Source organism: Eretmochelys imbricata, chromosome 27, assembly GCF_965152235.1.
Source record: "Eretmochelys imbricata isolate rEreImb1 chromosome 27, rEreImb1.hap1, whole genome shotgun sequence".
Lineage (NCBI taxonomy): Eukaryota > Metazoa > Chordata > Testudines > Cheloniidae > Eretmochelys > Eretmochelys imbricata.
This window is the reverse complement of record NC_135598.1, coordinates 12,163,068-12,182,366: the sequence shown is the minus strand read 5'-3', so window position 1 is coordinate 12,182,366 and position 19,299 is coordinate 12,163,068. Positions and strand designations below refer to the sequence as shown.

At 46.8% G+C, this 19,299-nt stretch overlaps 2 protein-coding genes across 4 annotated transcripts in view; both read left to right on the top strand.

The window, feature by feature from the left end:
- Window positions 1-418: 418 nt before the first annotated feature.
- CWC25 (CWC25 spliceosome associated protein) lies at window positions 419-16,442 on the top strand. Of its 2 annotated transcripts, XM_077806249.1 has the most exons (10): window positions 419-516; window positions 2,002-2,174; window positions 2,908-3,144; window positions 4,722-4,791; window positions 5,704-5,831; window positions 7,105-7,168; window positions 8,236-8,432; window positions 12,202-12,297; window positions 13,068-13,229; window positions 14,671-16,442. In XM_077806249.1, the coding sequence occupies exons 1-10, from the start codon at window positions 499-501 to the stop codon at window positions 14,783-14,785; spliced, it is 1,260 nt and encodes a 419-aa protein (XP_077662375.1). In that variant the 5' UTR covers window positions 419-498; the 3' UTR covers window positions 14,786-16,442. The 2 variants fall into 2 exon arrangements, with proteins under 2 accessions (XP_077662375.1, XP_077662376.1); XM_077806250.1 differs by lacking the exons at window positions 7,105-7,168; window positions 8,236-8,432.
- A 1,224-nt stretch (window positions 16,443-17,666) lies between these two features.
- The window catches only part of PIP4K2B (phosphatidylinositol-5-phosphate 4-kinase type 2 beta), a 37,616-nt gene continuing 35,983 nt past the window's right edge, over window positions 17,667-19,299 (top strand). For both annotated transcript variants that reach the window (XR_013344632.1, XM_077806518.1), the window contains exon 1: window positions 17,667-17,868. Coding sequence is in view for 1 of the 2 variants with exons in the window: in XM_077806518.1 (XP_077662644.1) it covers window positions 17,692-17,868 (177 nt within the window). In the remaining variant the exon portion in view is untranslated. The remainder of the gene's footprint in view (window positions 17,869-19,299) is intronic.

The window sequence follows — 19,299 nt, the reverse complement described above, 5'->3', positions numbered from 1 at the left end:
CCAAGCCCTGCCCCCCCACTTCCCAGGCCCATAGCACCCCCCCATTGGCTCCCCTCCCTCAATCTGCCCCCCGATTCATTCCCCTCCCCAAACCTGCCCCCCCCACTTCCCAGGCCCATAGCCCCATCCCCAAGCCCTGCCCCCCCACTTCCCAGGCCCATAGCGCCCGCCCCACTGGGTCCCCTCCCCAAACCTGCCCCCCCATTCATTCCCCTCCCCAAACCTGCCCCCCCCACTTCCCAGGCCCATAGCCCCATCCCCAAGCCCTGCCCCCCCACTTCCCAGGCCCATAGCGCCCGCCCCACTGGGTCCCCTCCCCAAACCTGCCCCCCTATTCATTCCCCTCCCCAAACCCCGCCCCTCCTTCTTAGGCCGGGCCGGGGCCGGGCCCGGGCGCCGGAAGTGGCGCCATCAGCCGGGGCCGCGGGGAAGGAGCCGGCGCCGGGAGCTGACGCGCGGCCGGGCCCGGGAGCGGGGCGAGCTCGAGCCTCCGCCGTGATGGGGGGCGGAGACCTGGTGAGGGGGGGCGAGGCGATCTGGGGCTTGGCCCCCGGCAGCCCCCCGGGGTTTGGGAGCCTGGATCCCCCTAGAGTTTGCCTGGGGGGATTTGGGGTGGAGGGTTAAATGGGGGGGGTGTCCTCAGCCCCCCCACAGGGCAGTTCTGGGGGGAGAGGCGTTGTCTGCGATGGGGGGGTCTGTATTTTGAAGTACACGTGTTTCTGTTTGGGGGGGGGTCTGTATTTTGAAGTACACGTGTTTCTGTGGGGGGGGGGTCTGTATTTTGAAGTACACGTGTTTCTGTGGGGGGGGGTCTGTATTTTGAAGTACACGTGTTTCTGTGGGGGGGGTCTGTATTTTGAAATACACGTGTTTCTGTGTGGGGGGGTTTATTTTGAATAGCCGTTGCCATTATGGTGCATCCCCCCCCGCCGTTTGTTTGTACGGACTCAAGCCATGGAGAGATTCCTGGGGTAACTCAGGGACACTCAGCTGCATGGCGGTGGCCTCTTTTCATAGTCGCCCTTAGCACCTGTGCAGCTCGCTTTGCTATCCAGAGCACCAGGCCGGCATTAAAGGGGCTTTTGAACCCGCCCAGCACCCACCCCCATCTCGCCAAGGGTTGGCGTAGGGGCTTCAGTGTAAGCTAGCCAGTTGCCCCGGAGCTGGGGGCTTGAATTTAACCGTAAACACACGCCTACGTGTTTGCAGGATCAGGGCTCAAATTTGGTTCTGTGGGGCAAGAGTGAGAGGAAAGGGCTTGCGACGCTTTGTAATCTCTTTGAGTGTAATCTCTTTGGGGCAGGGACTGGCTTTTTGCTCTGTGTTTCTGAGGCCCTGGTCCACAGCTGGGACCCTGAGGTGCTACCACAATTCAGATAATAAATAATGATTCCCTAACTCTCGGCCTAAAACACAAACCAACCCTACCTTTGTTAAATTGAGGTGGTAAACAAATACCAGTGTCTTGGGGAAAAGGGACCCCAGAAGAACACAGTAGTTTTATAAAATCCCAAAAGTAGAAAGCAAAGTTAAGCCCACACTTTGATGTTTAAAACGTTGAGTTTTTTTTTCAGCTGATTTAAAAGCTGTGGCTTGGTTGCTGCTCAGGCACTCCAAGCGCTGGTTTAGGTGAAAATGAAACTGATTTGTCTGTTTTTATTGGCCAATCTGATTGAAATGCCCCCCGCCCCGAAGGTAAAGACCTACGCCTGCTTTTCGTGCATGATTACAGCTCCCACTGAAGGCTGGGGGACTTGAATGTGTGTGTGGAATACAGGAGCAGTCCCTAAATTTGCTCACTAATCTGCCTTCAATACTAATAATCGAAAGCATTCAGAAAGTAGATGAGGAAATATTTGTTAAAATATGACTTCTGTGCCCCTTTGATTCATTCCCCTGGCGCCCCTTGTGAGAAGCTTGTGTTTCTATTTCGCGGAGAGGTTTTGTGGGTCTGGGATATTAGCATTCTAAACTGCTTGTACTGGTTCCTCTTCTCTGTAGAATCTGAAGAAGAGCTGGCATCCCCAGACTCTGCGCAATGTGGAGAAGGTGTGGAAGGCAGAGCAGAGACATGAAGCTGAGCGGAAGAAGATTGAGGAGCTGCAGCGGGAGCTGCGGGAGGAGCGAGCCCGGGAGGAAATGCAGCGCTATGCGGAGGATGTGGGAGCAGTCAAGTAAGAGTTAGGCAGAGTCTTATGCTAGACTGTGTGTGTGTGTGTGTGGTTTTGTCCCTTGAAAATCCTGTGTGCATCATTTGTACTTGAAGTAGTTTATGTCACCAGGAGGAATTTCTGAATGGGGACATTCTAGTAACACATTTCTCTTAGGACTTGAGTCGCAGCTAACAAATAATTAACTCTCCTGGCTGTCACATTATAAACTGTGGGTGCCATAAAAAAATGAAGATGCTTGTTATAATGGGCCAACAATTACTTCTGGTATTGATTAGAACAGAGCTGTCCATGTATCTTAGAGCTGTGACATATAATTCCACACTGGGAGAAATTTCCGAGCGATGAGATCAGTTACTCTGTGGAATTGCCTGTGGTTGTCATTTAAGAATGGACAAAGACTGGAGTGTAGAGAATAATCCTGCTGTGACAGAGAGATGGAAAAGACTAAGTCCTAATATGTCCCTTCCATCTAAGTTCTAAGGCCCTAATCCTGTAAAAAATATACATGGGGATTTAACTTTCCACCCTGTGCATGGTCCTGTTGACATTAATGGGATTATTCGCCACGTGTAAAGTTCAGCCCCTGCGTAGGTTTTTGCAGGAGCAGCGCCCAAGAGAGGGGTTTAAGGTTGGCTTACTCTAAAGCATTTCTGCTCGTCTTTGCAGAGAAAAGTGAAACTTTAGAGCTGCTTGGAAGGAAGACAAAGTAACATGGAGTTTTTGCTTGAAATAGGAAAAAAGAAGAGAAGTTGGACTGGATGTACCAGGGTCCCGGGGGTATGGTGAACAGAGAAGAGTATCTGATGGGCCGCCCTGTGGACAAATACGTCTTTGAGAAGATGGAAGACAAAGAGGCAGGTTGTTCCACTGAAACAGGACTTCTCCCAGGCTCCATTTTTGCCCCCACAGGTGCCAATTCTGTCCTAGACATGGCAAGCAAAATCCGGGAGGATCCACTTTTCATGATAAGGTACTAAATGTGATATTGACCGGGACAATTAACCTAGGCAGGTAGGGAGTTGTGATCATTGCTTGACGATTGGCCAAGAACGGCACACAGCTCGTCTGTTTTAAGACTCATAGTCTGTTTGTCACCCCATACGTCCCCTGTCCGTCACCCCATACGTCCCCTGTCCACTTGTTTCCTGTATCCACCTGTTGTGTCTCGTCTTTCAGATTCAAAGCTATTTGGGGCAGAGACTGTCATTTACTATAAATTTGTACAGTACAATAGGGACCTGGTTGAGACTGCAAAGCACATCTGTAATACTAATGTTTGATTGGATTGGCTTGCAATGGTTTAGATTTTTCTGCTGACTCTCAGAGATGTTGCATGCTGTGCTTGGAGTCTTTTTTTTCTGTTCTTGCTGTGTTCTGTTAAGCAAGAGGATTTGAGCAAGGTACAATTTGACTTAAGGTTTTTCCAAAAACTGAAGATTGTCTAGAGATCTTTTTAGTTCTTTATTTCCTAAATGTTACACTATTAATAATCTAGCTCTGAACATACATTTGTGGTGGGGTGTGTGTGTGTCCCCTTTCCAAGCTTCTCTTGTGTGGTTTTTTTTAATTTCAAACTTGTGAATACTAAGCACTCATTTGCTTTCCAGGATAAGGGCCAGATCACTTAAGCATGTGAGTAACTTTGCATGTCTGAATGGTCCCATTGAGGTCTGTGAGACCACCCACATCCAGACAGTTACTCGTGGCCTGAGGTGTTTGCAGGATGGGGGCCCAAGATGCATCCTGCTGCCCATGCTGTAGCTCAATCTGTGTGGGATTTTAAGCAGTTGATGCCCTCCAGTAAGAAGGTGTAAATTCTAAATGCATCAGTAGGAAACAGAGGCTGCATTTTCTACAAGGCTGTAATTTTGCATCTAGCTCTGGTATAAATGATTGTATCAGAGTTGCATAGAATTAAATCCTGCAGCTGGATTTTGAAAGAGACTGGATAATTTTGTGACCAACAATCATAGTTATGCGTGCAAAGGAGTGCTGTGTCTCATGCTGCAGATTGTAAACCGATTGCTCTGTGACTCTAGAAAGAATTTTACTTCCCCTAGGCAAGGCTTTGCAATTGTCTGGTTGCATTACATATATATTGCTCTTGGCTGAGATATCAGACATTCACCAGTGCCTCAGCCAGGATGGATGGCATTGGGACAAGTCAGTTCCTAAGACAGGACTTGATGGAACCGTGGAGTCAATCTACACAGGGATATAAAACAGTTTCTTGATTGACCTTGCTATTCAGCATTTCAAGTTGGGGAAAAAAAAACAAAAAAAAAACCAAAGGCCCCGATCCTACAGTTGGATCTGTATGGTCACTCTTACAAAGTCTGCTTAAGCCCAGTCCAGCCACTACACACGTGCTTAACTTTGCTGCCTTGAATAGCCCCATTGATTTCGATGAGACAACTCCTGGTACTAAAGTTAAGTACGTGCATAAACTATTACAGAATCAGGCCTTGATTTGTGCTTTGAATTAATATTTCATCTTTGATGTGATTAATGTTGTTTGAAAACCCCAGTGTCACTTATTTTCGTTAGGAAAAGAGAGGAAGAGAAAAAAAGAGAAGTTTTGAATAATCCTGTAAAAATGAAGAAAATCAAAGAACTGGTATGTATTCTTTAACAGAAATCAGAAGCAGAATTTGCATTGAATTGAGTGAGAGCAGAATTGGGGTCCAGAAGAAACACACTTTAGAGTAGTGGCTATCAATCTTTCCAGACTACTGTACTCCTTAAGGTGTCTGATTTGTCTTGTGTACCCCCAAGTTTCACCTCACTTAAAAACTACTTGCTTACAAAATCAGATATAAAAATACAAGTGTCACAGCCACACTATTACTGAAAAATTGCTGCCTTTCTCATTTTTACCATATAATTATAAAATAAATCAATCGGAATATAAATATTGTACTTTACATTTCACTGTATAGTCTATAGAGCAGTATAAACAAGTCACTGTATGAAATTTTAGTTTATACTGACTTCGCTAGTACTTTTTACGTAGCCTGTTGTAAAACTAGGAAAATATCTAACTGAGTTGATGTACCCCCGGAAGACCTCTGCGTACCCCCTGGGGGTAAACATTCCCCTGGTTGAGAACCACTGCTTTAGAGAGAGGAATTTTTCTATTCCCTGCCTACTTTTGGGTAAGAACAAAATAAGCTCTTTCATGTAGAAAGTTTCTCAGCAATTGTTTAAAAAAAAAAAAACCCAACAGTCCCTGAGCCATGTTATCTTTCCCTTTTCACTTATTTGTTACATTATTGTAACAAATTATTTTAATTCTCAATTCTCTTGTCACAGATCAGCTATACTAAGTCACATAGACAGTGAGAAGGACTCAGGTGGGCTCTATAATAAGAGTCCCTTGCCCCTTCAGAAGAGATTTTGCAAAGTGTGTGTTGGCCTGAGACTCTTTCCATACAGAATCTAATCTTTGTGCAGCCTCCCATGACGGTGGCTGTCTAACACGCGTGTGAGCAGCAATGATCAGTACCGAATTTGGTTTTTGGCATTATAGTTGCAGAGCAGCTTGGAAAGAAAGGAAAAGAAGAAGAAGAAGGAGAAGAAAAAGAAGCACAAGAAACGCAGACATCAAAGTTCTAGTAGCGAAAGCATCACCAGCGATGATGAGCAGAGCCGAGCGAGGTACATTTGGGGGCCTTAGCCTGGCCCTGCCCAATTTTGCCACCGCCTACATCTCTGCTCTCACTTCCTATACTTTTCCAGTCCTCTTGTTTTATTACTCCATTCAAGCTCTCTTGTTCCCTGCTTCAGGGCTCTCATGTGGCCCCTATACTTGGAATGATTTCCTTCTCATCTGTCAGTCCCCCCCCTTCAAATTCCTTTTTAAACCCGATTTTTATGAATCCGATATTTTTCATCAGTCTCTGCACAACTGACCCTCCCATCCCTGGCCTGTTGTCTCATTTCCTGTGCTTTTCATTTACCTTCTCTTTCCCTGTCCCAAAAAGCTTATAATTTAAGAATGTCCTATTCTGCTTTTATAAACCACTCGGATCATGTTGTGGTGCTGTGTTATTTTTAGTTATAATATGGTGATTTGGTGGGATGATACACGAACGGCCAGTATCATGGAGGGGGACTACATTTTATTATTTTTTATATTTTCTGTAGGGGAAAAACAAATTGGGAATACACACTCCAAATACGTACCTGTCATGTTCGACTTTTGGATAAACTCTGAAAGATTTCATGGGTGCAGTGGATAGAAAGAGAGATTGTATTAAGTTTTTCCACTCCAAAGACTGGTTTCAGAGTAACAGCCGTGTTAGTCTGTATTCGCAAAAAGAAAAGGAGTAATTGTGGCATCTTAGAGACTAACCAATTTATTTGAGCATGAGCTTTCGTGAGCTACAGCTCACTTCATCGGATGCATACCGTGGAAACTGCAGCAGACTTTATATATACACAGAGAATATGAAACAATACCTCCTCCCACCCCACTGTCCTGCTGGTAATAGCTTATCTAAAGTGATCATCAGGTTAGGCCATTTCCAGCACAAATCCAGGTTTTCTCACCCTTCACCCCCCCCACACAAATTCACTCTCCTGCTGGTGATAGCCCAACTTTGTCACTTTGGATGGGCTATCACCAGCAGGAGAGTGAATTTGTGTGGCGGGGTGGAGGGTGAGAAAACCTGGATTTGTGCTGGAAATGGCCTAACCTGATGATCACTTTAGATAAGCTATTACCAGCAGGACAGTGGGGTGGGAGGAGGTATTGTTTCATATTCTCTGTGTATATATAAAGTCTGCTGCAGTTTCCACGGTATGCATCCGATGAAGTGAGCTGTAGCTCACGAAAGCTCATGCTCAAATAAATTGGTTAGTCTCTAAGGTGCCACAAGTACTCCTTTTCTTTTTACTCCAAAGACTGTACTTTAATTTTTCCCTTTAGATCCAAGAAGATGGATAGTTCTTGGGAACCTTTTCATCCCAAAGTCCCAGGGTATGGCTTACAGGTAGGCACATGTGCTTCTCACAATTTACTGTCTGTAGAGTGTGCCCATGTAGCTGTTGGGAAAGCGTGGCTCTAGAGATTACGTAGTGGTTTTAGGCTCTGGAAGAGGACTGTGAGAAATGAGGTGGTTTTGTGGGTAAGCTCCCACTGGGACCAGAGATTCAAGTCCCATCAATGATTTTGTCCTTCCAACATAGGTGATGGAACTAGGAGTGCTGGGGGTACTGTCCCACCCCCTGGCTTGAAGTGGTTTCTGTCATATATAGGGTTTGCAGTTTTGGTTCAATGGCTCTCAGCCCCCCCACTGTACAAGTTGTTCCAGCACCCTGCCTTCCCAGGTGGATAAGACCAGTTCCATTCAGTTTACTGTGCCAGGGTCATATGTTTGTCTGACTTTATACCATGCTATTTAAGCACCTGGGGTGATAGAGTGGCTCCATTGAAGACGAGGATAAAACTCCCATTGACTTCACTGGATCCAGGATTTCACCCCTTGTCCTCCAGAAAAGGCCTTAAAAACCAAGTTCTTGTGTGCCCTGTATGGCTGCTAAAGATCTAGTGGGGTTTTTCATAAGAGCAAGGATTTGCCCTGGTTCTTTTTTTTTTTTTGGCCAAATTTTCTTGTCCCCTTGCTGTTCTGGTTAGCTGCTGCACGCCACACCAGAAGTGGCTGTATTTTTGGTGCTCTATGTGTGTAGCAGTAAGTGCTTTGGGATGCAAGGCCCTATAGAAATATATGTTTAATATGTCTAAAACCTCTGCAGTAGACTGTGGACAGAGAAGAAACAACAAGGAGTCCTTGTGGCACCTTAGAGACTAACAAATTTATTTGGTCATAAGCTTTTGTGGACTAAAACCCACTTCATCATCAACTTCATGTACAGAGAGACCTTCATGTACAGAGAGACAGGGATGGAGTTGTAGATGATGCCTTTTGCCTCTGTCCCATACATGCATGCACTTTGCCTAGCCTAGTTCTTTCTGCCTTACCAGCACCATGCCGGGGCTCACATGAGCCTTGTGCTTTTAATTGCTCTCTGTTGAAGGATGTTCTCTTCCTAATTCCAGAGTAGAGACCCTGACCACAATCACAGGCCTCGGCGCTCTCCAGCTGCTGGCCAGGAAAGAGCCACTCACAAACACCGAGACCGCGCTAGGTCAAGGAGCCAGTCTGGGTCTCCTAAGAGAGGCACTGGCAAGAAGAGTACAGGGGAGGAAGAGTCTGAGCACAGGAGGTCAAGATCTCCGCCTAGGCATGGTGAACAGTGAGTGTGAAATCTTTACTTGGAAACAGATTAAAATAAAGGGCATGCATGGCTTCTCTCCCGGGGGGAATTCTCAGAAGTAAGTTGAATGCTCAGCAGCAAAATTCCTCCTATTACCTCATCAGCCTACTTGTAACTCTTTCCTAACGTTTCTGCAGCTTTAATTTCTCACATGACTTTATCCCAATGACTTGAAATTAAAGCTGGTGGAACGACAGATGCCTGGCTTTGTATCATCTGTTCAAGGGGCTGCCTTTGTAGCTGTTGTAGAGATCTCCCAAACCACAAACAGGGCTTGGGAAGGATTTAATTAGATTTAGTAAATAAATTGTAATCCTTGAATTATCTCTTTATCTCAGAAATGAACAAGGGGAGACAGGGTAGGGTGAGATTCACCCTGAATTAAAATTTACAGAGAAAAGTTGTTTAAATTTAATCATTCTTATGGTGGAAAGTTTTTCCAAATATTCTCACAACACTGACACTCCTTCTACTTCTAAACACCTATTAACCCCTTCCCCACAAAAAGGAAGTTTAATAAAATCTTAATCAAAATCCCGAATCCAAGCAGAGTTGTGACCCCATAAAGGGAGAACTGCCAGAGACTCCATGAAATCCACTAAGGACTTTGCTCTTGCTATCAGTGTTACATGGAAGGGCTCAGATACGAAGATGATAGGTGACCGTAGAAAACCCTAAAATAGATTGTTAAAGGGACATTGACAATTTAGAATCTCGTCCGTTTTTTACAAAATAGTTTCAGCCCCCAGTCTCCTTGCCACTCTCACTTTTTGTATTCTTTTAAAAAGTTTTTTTTCCCCCTCCTGTTGCTGTGAATAAAAATGACCCATACAAACAAGCAAAAGGGGAGAGCAACTATTTGGGGAACCAGTGAAAGCAAGTTTACTCAAAGTGCAGCCAAATGCACAAAATAAGCAACCGGAGGAACTTTTTTCCCCCTCTTGAATCTCTTTCCGTTATAGTCATATTAGGGGCTCTTTGTTTTAAAAATTATAAAATAAAATTCAGGCAGTGTGTGATTTTTTTTTTGAAGTGGATAGTGTCCTTTTAAAATATGTTTTGAGGGTTAATATGATGTCAGTGGCTTTAACAAAGTATTTGGTATGGCGAGATGCTCTGAAAAATGATATATGAAGCAATTATTGTTATGAATCTTTACTTCCACAGTCATGAAGTGTTGATAAACCTTGGATACTAGTTATTCCCTGCCGGTGCAAAAACTTACGTTGGGTAAAAATAAAACTATAAGAAAAAAACCATGAAAATAAAGTAAGTCTAAAAATTAATTTTTAAAATGAACATCCATTCTGCTGAAGGTGACAGATAATGTACCTGGAACTATAGGAGAGCTCTTATTTCAAAACGCCAGCGATAGTCCTTGTGGTCTGTTAGATATCTGGTTGCTACAGAAAAGGACTAGAGGTATGTGGATATTATGTAAAAAGAAAAGGAGTACTTGTGGCACCTTAGAGACTAACCAATTTATTTGAGCATAAGCTTTCATGAGCTACAGCTCACTTCATCGGATGCATACTGTGGAAAGTACAGAAGATCTTTTTATACACACAAACCATGAAAAAATGGGTGTTTACCACTACAAAAGGTTCTCTCTCCTCCCACCCCACTCTCCTGCTGGTAATAGCTTATCTAAAGTGATCACTCTCCTTACAATGTGTATGATAATCAAGTTTGGCCATTTCCAGCACAAATCCAGAGTTTAACAAGAATGTCGGGGGGGGGGGTAGTAAAAAACAAGGGGAAATAGGTTACCTTGCATAATGACTTAGCCACTCCCAGTCTCTATTCAAGCCCCATCATCTCAGGCATTGGCACCCTGACAGCAGGATTGTCTGGCTATGTTGATTCCCTCCTCAGGCCCTACGCTACCAGCACTCCCAGCTACCTTCGAGACACCACTGACTTCCTGAGGAAACTACAATCCATCGGTGATCTTCCTGATAACACCATCCTGGCCACTATGGATGTAGAAGCCCTCTACACCAACATTCCACACAAAGATGGACTACAAGCCGTCAAGAACACTATCCCCGATAATGTCACGGCTAACCTGGTGGCTGAACTTTGTGACTTTGTCCTTACCCATAACTATTTTACATTTGGGGACAATGTATACCTTGAAATCAGCAGCACTGCTATGGGTACCCGCATGGCCCCACAGTATGCCAACATTTTTATGGCTGACTTAGAACAACGCTTCCTCAGCTCTCGTCCCCTAACGCCCCTACTCTACTTGTGCTATATTGATGACATCATCTGGACCCATGGAAAAGAAGCTCTTGAGGAATTCCACCATGATTTCAACAATTTCCATCCCACCATCAACCTCAGCCTGGTCCAGTCCACACAAGAGATCCACTTCCTGGACACTACAGTGCTAATGAACTATGGTCACATAAACACCACCCTATACTGGAAACCTGCTGACCGCTATTCCTACCTACATGCCTCCAGCTTTCACCCTGACCACACCACATGATCCATCGTCTACAGCCAAGCTCTGCGATACAACCGCATTTGCTCCAACCCCTCAGACAGAGACAAACACCTACAAGATCTCTATCAAGCATTCTTACAACTACAATACCCACCTGCGGAAGTGAAGAAACAGATTGATAGAGCCAGAAGAGTTCCCAGAAGTCACCTACTACAGGACAGGCCTAACAAAGAAAATAACAGAACGCCACTAGCCGTCACCTTCAGCCCCCAACTAAAACCCCTCCAACGCATTATTAAGGATCTACAACCTATCCTGAAGGATGACCCAACACTCTTACAAATCTTGGGACACAGGCCAGTCCTTGCCTACAGACATTCCCCGAACCTGAAGCAAATACTCACCAGCAACCACATACCACACAACAGAACCACTAACCCAGGAATCTATCCTTGCAGCAAAGCCCGTTGCCAACTGTGCCCACATATCTATTCAGGGGACACCATCATAGGGCCTAATAACATCAGCCACACTATCAGAGGCTCGTTTACCTGCACATCCACCAATGTGATATATGCCATCATGTGCCAGCAATGCCCCTCTGCCATGTACATTGGTCAAACTGGACAGTCTCTACGTAAAAGAATAAATGGACACAAATCAGATGTCAAGAATTACAACATTCATAAACCAGTTGGAGAACACTTCAATCTCTCTGGTCACGCGATTACAGAGATGAAAGTTGCGATATTACAAACAGAAAAACTTCAAAACCAGACTCCAGCGAGAGACTGTTGAATTGGAATTCATTTGCAAATTGGATACAATTAACTTAGGCTTGAATAGAAACTGGGAGTGGCTAAGTCATTATGCAAGGTAACCTATTTCCCCTTGTTTTTCACTACCCCTCGCCCCCAAGATGTTCTTGTTAAACCCTGGATTTGTGCTGAAAATGGCCCAACTTGATTATCATACACATTGTAAGGAGAGTGATCAGTTTAGATAAGCTATTACCAACAGGAGGGTGGGGTGGGGGGAGAGAGAACCTTTTGTAGTGGTAAACACCCATTTTTTCCATGGTTTGTGTGTATAAAAAGATCTTCTGTACTTTGCACAGTATGCATCCGATGAAGTGAGCTGTAGCTCATGAAAGCTTATGCTCAAATAAATGGGTTAGTCTCTAAGGTGCCACAAGTCCTCCTTTTCTTTTTGCGAACACAGACTAACATGGCTGTTACTCTGAAACTTGATATTATGTGCATGTGTTGTTAAAAATTCTTTCCTGGGTTACAGGTACAGCACCAGGGTGGACAGGAAAGAAAAAGAAAGGGCTAGGAGCCCTTCCCCTAAAAAAGGATACCGACGACAGCATGCTTCAGGGTATACTAGGTAGGCAAAATGTTGCACATCTGGCACCTTCATAAGGAAGCTGCCCATGCTGATCCTAAAATAATAGGCAGTGAGTAATGCAAAAACATAATTATATTAACTAGAATGGACTGGACAACAGCAGGTCAGGTGAACAGTCCAAACCGTGTTTGGTATTTACGAGTGTGTTGTATTTTACCATCTCGTACTGCTTCCCACTGTGATGCATGTTCTCTTCCTGGCTACCAGTTGTTCAGCTGCCATGTACCAGCCTGTGGGGGCGAATGTGAAGTTGTCGTTTTATCCCACAGACTGGTAGCTAGAAGCATTCTATATCAAGGCCATCAGGCTAACGTGATGCCCTTGTTGGTGTCCTCTTACCAATCAGTTTAAAAAACAAAAAAGTCTTGGATCTCATTGGGCCATGGAGGGAAGGAAAATAGTAAAGATCAAAAGACATTCCACTTAAGTATGTGCTTAAGCACCTTGCTGAATCAAGGCCCAAAAGAAAGCTGTGTCAAATGTCAAGAACTTGAGGCTCAAACAGCTGTTATGGAAAACATCCAGGAGATGGGTGGCGATGTTGTCCATTTCTGTCTTATAAGGAATGAGGGGCCTTCTTGAGTATGTTCATACTTCAGAGCCTCAGCAAACAAGGAAGATCTCCTATGGGATTGCTGTGTTCAATAATGTAGTGGATTGTGTCCCTTGCTATGAATAACTTCTGCATTAGATGGGGATGGGAGAAGCAAGCGATCATAATGAACAGCGCTATTTCTGCCTCTCAACAGAAAGATCTCTGCCGAGGAGCTAGAGCGTAAGCGTCAGGAAATGTTGGAAAACGCCAAGTGGCGGGAAGAGGAGAGAGCAAACAATGTCAGGAAACATCGAAAGGAGGAGGAGCGGGAACAAGAACTGGAGAAACTCCGCTCCCGAGATGGGAAATTCCTACAGTGAGTGTCTCGCTAGCCCACCCCTCTAGATGAGTTAAACGCAGGGAATAGTCCCCCAAGGGAATGGGTGAGACAGCGGGTGAGACATTTAAAACTAGACTCGACAAAAACACTGTAGAGAATAATCCTGCACTGGCTGCGGGATGGGATGAGGTAGAACCTGATGGAGCTTCTCCATCTCTGCTGTCTGATTCCATGTTGTACGGTAGAACTAAGGAAGTTTAAATGTTTTTTTTAACCTAATTCTCTAAAAAAAAAAAAAAAAAAAAAAAAAAGTGAGCAAGACTTCAGTGGCTGCCTAGTCATTCAGTGCAAGTTATTTATGGAGCACTATAGAACCGCATGTGTTTTACACGCGGATAAAGAATAATTCCTTGTTCTCAGAATGTGCAATATCAAGGCCTGATCCCACAAATTCCCTGTACACAGACTTCCTGTGGGAGTCTATGTGCAGAGGGCTTGTGTGATTGGGCCCTAACTAGAAATAACAGACCGTGCAGGGTAAGGGGTGTTATGAGAGAGAGGCATCTGTGAACACAAGGGGTGAGGTGTCATCATCTCCCCCCCCCACTCTAGGCTGTTTATGCTGGGTAAGAGTTGGAGCATTGTAAAGTGGCTGGGGAAGGATTCTCTCAGTGTGGAATCTGAGGAAGACAGCTGTATAGGTGTTTTCTGAGGACCCGCTCACAGATCTGGGCATAGGGGGTGTGGCAGGAGTGGTGTATGAGGCAGGGCTACAGTACACAGTGCTGTAGCCCAGGGAGCCCCCCATGAACTGTCTGAATTATGCTGGAGGCTGTTGCAGCCCAGAACTGGGAAGGTGCAAAGTAGCTTAAAGTCACCACAGACAATCCTCCTGGGCAGAATCCAAAGGAGGAGGGTGGATTCCTCCCTCCTGCTCTCAGAGCAGACAAGTTGACAAATTTTGCGCGTTACTTGAGGGCGCGGGAGGAGCATAGGATATTGTTTAATAATGTGGCTTGAGTCTTAAAGGTAGTTCGTCAGGGCTCACAATTATCCCTTCTTGTCTGTAGCTAACATCGCAATTTGCAGCATGAGCTGTAGCATTTGAGTTCCCAGAGGAGCACTGCCCTGGTTTGGGGACAGATTGCTTTTCCCTCTTGTATGCTTCTCAGAAAGCAGCCAAATCTCCCGTGACAGACACATTGGTAATTAACAGTTCTGTTTGGAAGGTTGAGGAGTAATTGGGAACCTCTTAAAAATCTATACAGAGCAACGCTGACCCTGCATATATGGTACTTAGTCCGTCACAAGCTAAACTATAGTCATTCAAATGTTCCAGTGCAGACTGCATTAGGAAGCAGCAGTCTGTTTCCTGTTCTAGCTCATGCATGAGAGTCCAGGAACAATGAAGCTTTACTGGAAAGAGTAAAATTTAGAAGGATGATCTGACTTACTTTCTCATTCAATTCTTCTGCAGCCACATAAAACTGGAGAGTGCGTCCACTTCCTCTGTAGAAGATCGGGTCAAACGCAACATCCACTCCATCCAGAGAACACCAGCTGCCCTGGAAAAACACTTTATGCAGAGATGAAACTTGCTGTCCTCCTGCTGATATGCTGGCTCACTAGGGCTTTTTCAGAACAGTTCACAGGACACTTCTTCTCAGTTCACAGGACACTGGGGGGTAGCTGCCCCATGCACAGAGGGATCCTCCAACAACCTACACAGACTTCTGCAATGATACTTACTCTGTGAAAGGGAGCTGGCCTTCTCTATATCAGCACAGAGTTCCTTGGCCTTCTAGCTTTGTGAATACATTTGTACCCAGAGTATTAAATTGCACCAAGCTGTTTGCTGGAGACACCTTCCACCCTTATATTCTATTTTTAACATTTTGCCAGATCCTGCGTCCTGTTGTCTACCTAAACCAGCATCCATTTTTAATACTGTTATCAGACACAAATTTCTGGTAACTAATTACTAGACTAATTGGGCAAGTTGACCCCTTTTGATGCCTGAGAAAGCATCTATTTTATCAATAGTGTAGAACTGGCCTTGGGAACAAATTAACCTGTGGAGTTACTCTGCTAACTTCTGTGAAGTGACACCAGAGACAGACTTAGCTTGATTAGTATTCAGTATCACCAGTTTGGGAATAGGCAAGGAGGGTGTATGGAGTTAGTTTCAGCCAAACTAATCTGTGAAATATCTGTAGAAATGTGCCGAATTGCTCACAGGTTTGAATGACGTGTCAGCAAGGCGGAGACTTGAGTGAAAGGAAAAATAAACTGAAGCAAAACTCAAACAAGATGCAGGTAATAGAATAAAATATTTCTCTGGGATTTTGTACATATATGCAGAGTAATGGGCATAGGTACAGGTGTGTATATCTGACTAGGCTTTTTCTTGTTCCTAACCCTCTTTTCTGGAAATGAGTCAGATTCTAATTGCAGAGAGCATTGTCAATTCATGAGTTGGGGCCAATTAGCAATTAGTGCAGTAGGTTACAGCAGCCATGGAAAACCATCATAAAAATGTCCCTTCCCCCATTATGTTGAAAATGAGTATTTTACATCCACAAATAAAACTGTTGTTCTGATAAGCAGGCAAAAACCTTTGCAATGCTGAGTGACACAATTGTGTGTTCATGGGTGGAAGGGGCATTATTTGGAGGCTGAGGGTAGCAATGTGAGACATTTAATTAGGGTTTTTCTACATTTTATGAGAGGTGGGGGGGAGGGATAGCTCAGTAGTTGGCGCATTGGCCTGCTAAACCCAGGGTTGTGAGTTCAGTCCTTGAGGGGGCCATTTTAGGGATCTGGGGCAAAAATTGGGGCTTGGTCCTGCTTCAAGCAGGGGGTTGGACTAGATGACCTCCTGAGGTCCCTTCCAACCCTAACCTTCTATGATTCTGTGAGGTCAGGCAAATATACTTTGTATCTGAGAGAGCAAATTTTCATGACAGTTTTGCAAAGCTGATTTAAGTACTCTCTTTGAATTGACCATGCTCTATAAAATGTTTTCCTTTGGCAGATGATTATTGCTCTGTAGTCGCTTACTGCTGGGTTATTCTAAAATTAGTGCAAATGGGAGTCAGAAATGAACCCATTTACTTTAAGCAACTTTTAAAATTATACCTAAAAGACACAGTATTTCTCACTCCTGCCCTCGTACATTGCCCCTGCAAATCTTTCATCCTTGTTGTGTTACAGCAATGGGTTCTATTAAATGTTGTGTGGCCTCTTTTACAGCTGTGTGTTTGGCTCATAACCACTTTTGTCACAGAAACAATAGGAGGCACTAGTAGAAAAAGCTGTAATTCGGGAGAAAGAATTAGAATTGCACAGAGTGATTGAAAAAGGCCATACCAACACATTCTCGGTCTCCTTAAGCATTAATGAGATTTACACTAAATGACTAGCCAGTGACCTTAAATCCTTATCGTCAGGTAAGGAAATAAACCAACCAGCTGTCCTTATTAAATAGTCAGATCTGGCTAACAAACTACAGATGTTTCCCTCCTTGTAGTTCCTATGACTGGGCTTACCCTCTGCCTCTCTGAAAAGCCACAGGTATTTTGCCCTTTGGCCCCTGTCTTTATACTGCACTTGGATTTGAAGAAAGCTTCCCCTGGGGGAACCTGACATGCTCCCCTCTCTGCAGGCTGGAGGGGGAGCAGAGTTGCAGCTCCTAGGTCTCCCGCTTCCAACGCGGGGATATTGGAGGGGGGAAGCTAGGGGACCCCTGGCGGGGCACGTGGAAGATGAGGCGGGAGGAAGCTGCCAAGCGCCACCCCCCATGTGCAGCTGTGCCCCTTTCGCTCGCCCTTTAAGAGTGTGTGTGACATAGATAGCAGGCCATTCATAATTCCAGGCGCCTCGCTGCTTATTGGCTACAGTCGGGCAGGGCGGGGCCTGACGTAATACGTCACTCAAATTGGGCGAGACCATCATGGGCGAGAGGAGGAGGGAGACATTTTTTCCACGCCCCTTCTCTACCTCGCCCGTTCTCGCGGTTCCCCCATCAGCCCAGCATGTCTGACGTATCCTTAGGTCTTCCTAGGGGAACCCGTCCGGGCCTAACCCGGGACCAGGCAGTGGCTCTCCCTCCTTACACTCCTGCCCTCAGTACCCCTTGCCAGTGTGGGGAATGGTACATCCCACTCCCCTCCTCCTCAGACCTCCGCCATCTTGGCGCCTCCTCAGTGCAGGAGCCGGAGCGGGCTCGGCCGGCCGGAGCGGCTCCTCCTTCGCGGTGGAGCGAACCACTGCAGGGACGGGCAGGAGGGGCAGCCAGCGGGGCGGACGGCACCATTGTGGGGAGAGGAAGACGCGAACGGGCCGGAGCGAGCTGGCGGGGGCGGACGGCTCCATCGGGCGGAGGGTGTAGGGGTTCGGGCGGAACCACTGTTTGGGGGTGAGGGGGGGGGGGTGTAACGGGCCGGGGCGGAACCATGCGGAGGCGCTGCTAGGGAAGGGGGAGGGGGGCGGATCCGCCATGGCCTCGAACTGCGCCGGGGGCTCGTCGGCGGGGGGCGCCGGGGCGGCGCTGGGGGCCGCGCTCAGCGCCAGCAAGACCAAGACCAAGAAGAAGCACTTCGTGTGTCAGAAGGTGAAGCTGTTCCGGGCCTCGGAGCCGCTGCTCAGCGTCCTCATGTGGGGGGCCAACCACACGGTGAGGCGAGCCCGGGATCGGGGCCCTTCCCCCCCCCCCCCCCACCGCGGGACCCCTGGGCCTCCGAGCCCGCGCTCGTTGGGGGGGAGCCGCACGGGAGGAGATCTCGGGATCGGGGCCCCCATCCATTCCCTTGGGGCCCCCCCCCCCAGTGAGGAGACCACAGCCCCCCCGGGCCCTCCCCACAGTTCCCTCACGGAGTGGGGGGCAACAATATGGTGAGGAGACCCTACTATGGGGGTTGGGGGGCTTTTCCCCATTCCTCTGAGGGTACTCCCCCTTCCCCAGGGCACCCTGATCCCGGGGCTCTCAGCGTCCCTCATGCTGGGGGACAACCCCATGGTGAGGGGACCCCAAGCACCTCTCTGCCTCCGGGACGTCTTCCATCCCCTGGGATCAGGGCCCCCCACCCTGGACACTCCCACCCCTTGCCCCTCGGGTACCTGCACCCCAGGAACCCTCCGCCCCCCCCCCTTTCCTTGGGCACCTATGACTCGGGTCTCGGAGCCCGTCCCCAGTTGTTTTCCCCATCCCCTCAGGGCTCTGATACCTCTCAGCCCAATGACAGGGCTCCCCCATCTCCTTGGAACCAGGAGGTCCTGCTTAGGGGGGTAGCAACATGGTGGAAAAACCCCAGAGGGCCCCCCTGCATCACCCTGGGATCCCCATCCTCTCTGTGAGAGCCCAACTACACAGCGAGATCTTGGGAGACTCTGTCTCTCCGGCCCTCCCATTCGCGAAGATCGTAACCCTCTACATCCCTGTGTGGGAATCTACTGTAGTGTGGTTAGCCAGGAAGGACTCTTGGCCCCTCCCCTCCCACACATATTGGAGATTCCCCTAATGCTAGGAAACCACAGAGCCAGCCTTAGCATCCTCATGGTAGGGTCAGATGCACAAGGAGGAGATGCCAGGATCTTGTTCCCATTCATTCTTGCCGTGGAAACCCTCACCCCAAACTTTGGAGCCCGTGCTGGATATTGACAATCTGGGGGCCATGTCCCAGGTGAGATCCCAGGGCATTGGGGGCCATAGATTTCCCATGGAGGATGTAGTGACACCTACCTCAGGTGGAAGCTGGGGGGAGTTGATATGAATATCTCTGAAGCACTCTGAGCTCCTTACCTGTCACAGTCTTCTTTGGATCCTGCTTCTGACAGCTTCATACCTTACTCAGTAAACTTCCCTCAGCTTCTGTGATTGCACCCAAAATCTTGCACCATTCTCCTCATCTACCCGATGGGATGGGATGGATTGGAAATGACTGCCTCATGGCTGTGGCAGGTAAACTGCCATGGCAGCAGTTAAAGATCTGAAATCCATCATCCTAGTATAATCTTGTGATCATGGAAATCCAGAAACCTTTCTCTCCTCCCGTCCTCACTTCAAATTTAATGTACTCCTTTTCAGGGCTGGGAAAACATTATTCCT

Bases quoted from the DNA above. Each gene is read 5' to 3' on its own strand.
- CWC25 (XM_077806249.1), top strand. The intron at 4,792-5,703 runs GTATGTATTCTT...TTGGCATTATAG, and splicing joins TGAAGAAAATCAAAGAACTG to TTGCAGAGCAGCTTGGAAAG. The intron at 7,169-8,235 runs GTAGGCACATGT...TCCTAATTCCAG, and splicing joins TCCCAGGGTATGGCTTACAG to AGTAGAGACCCTGACCACAA.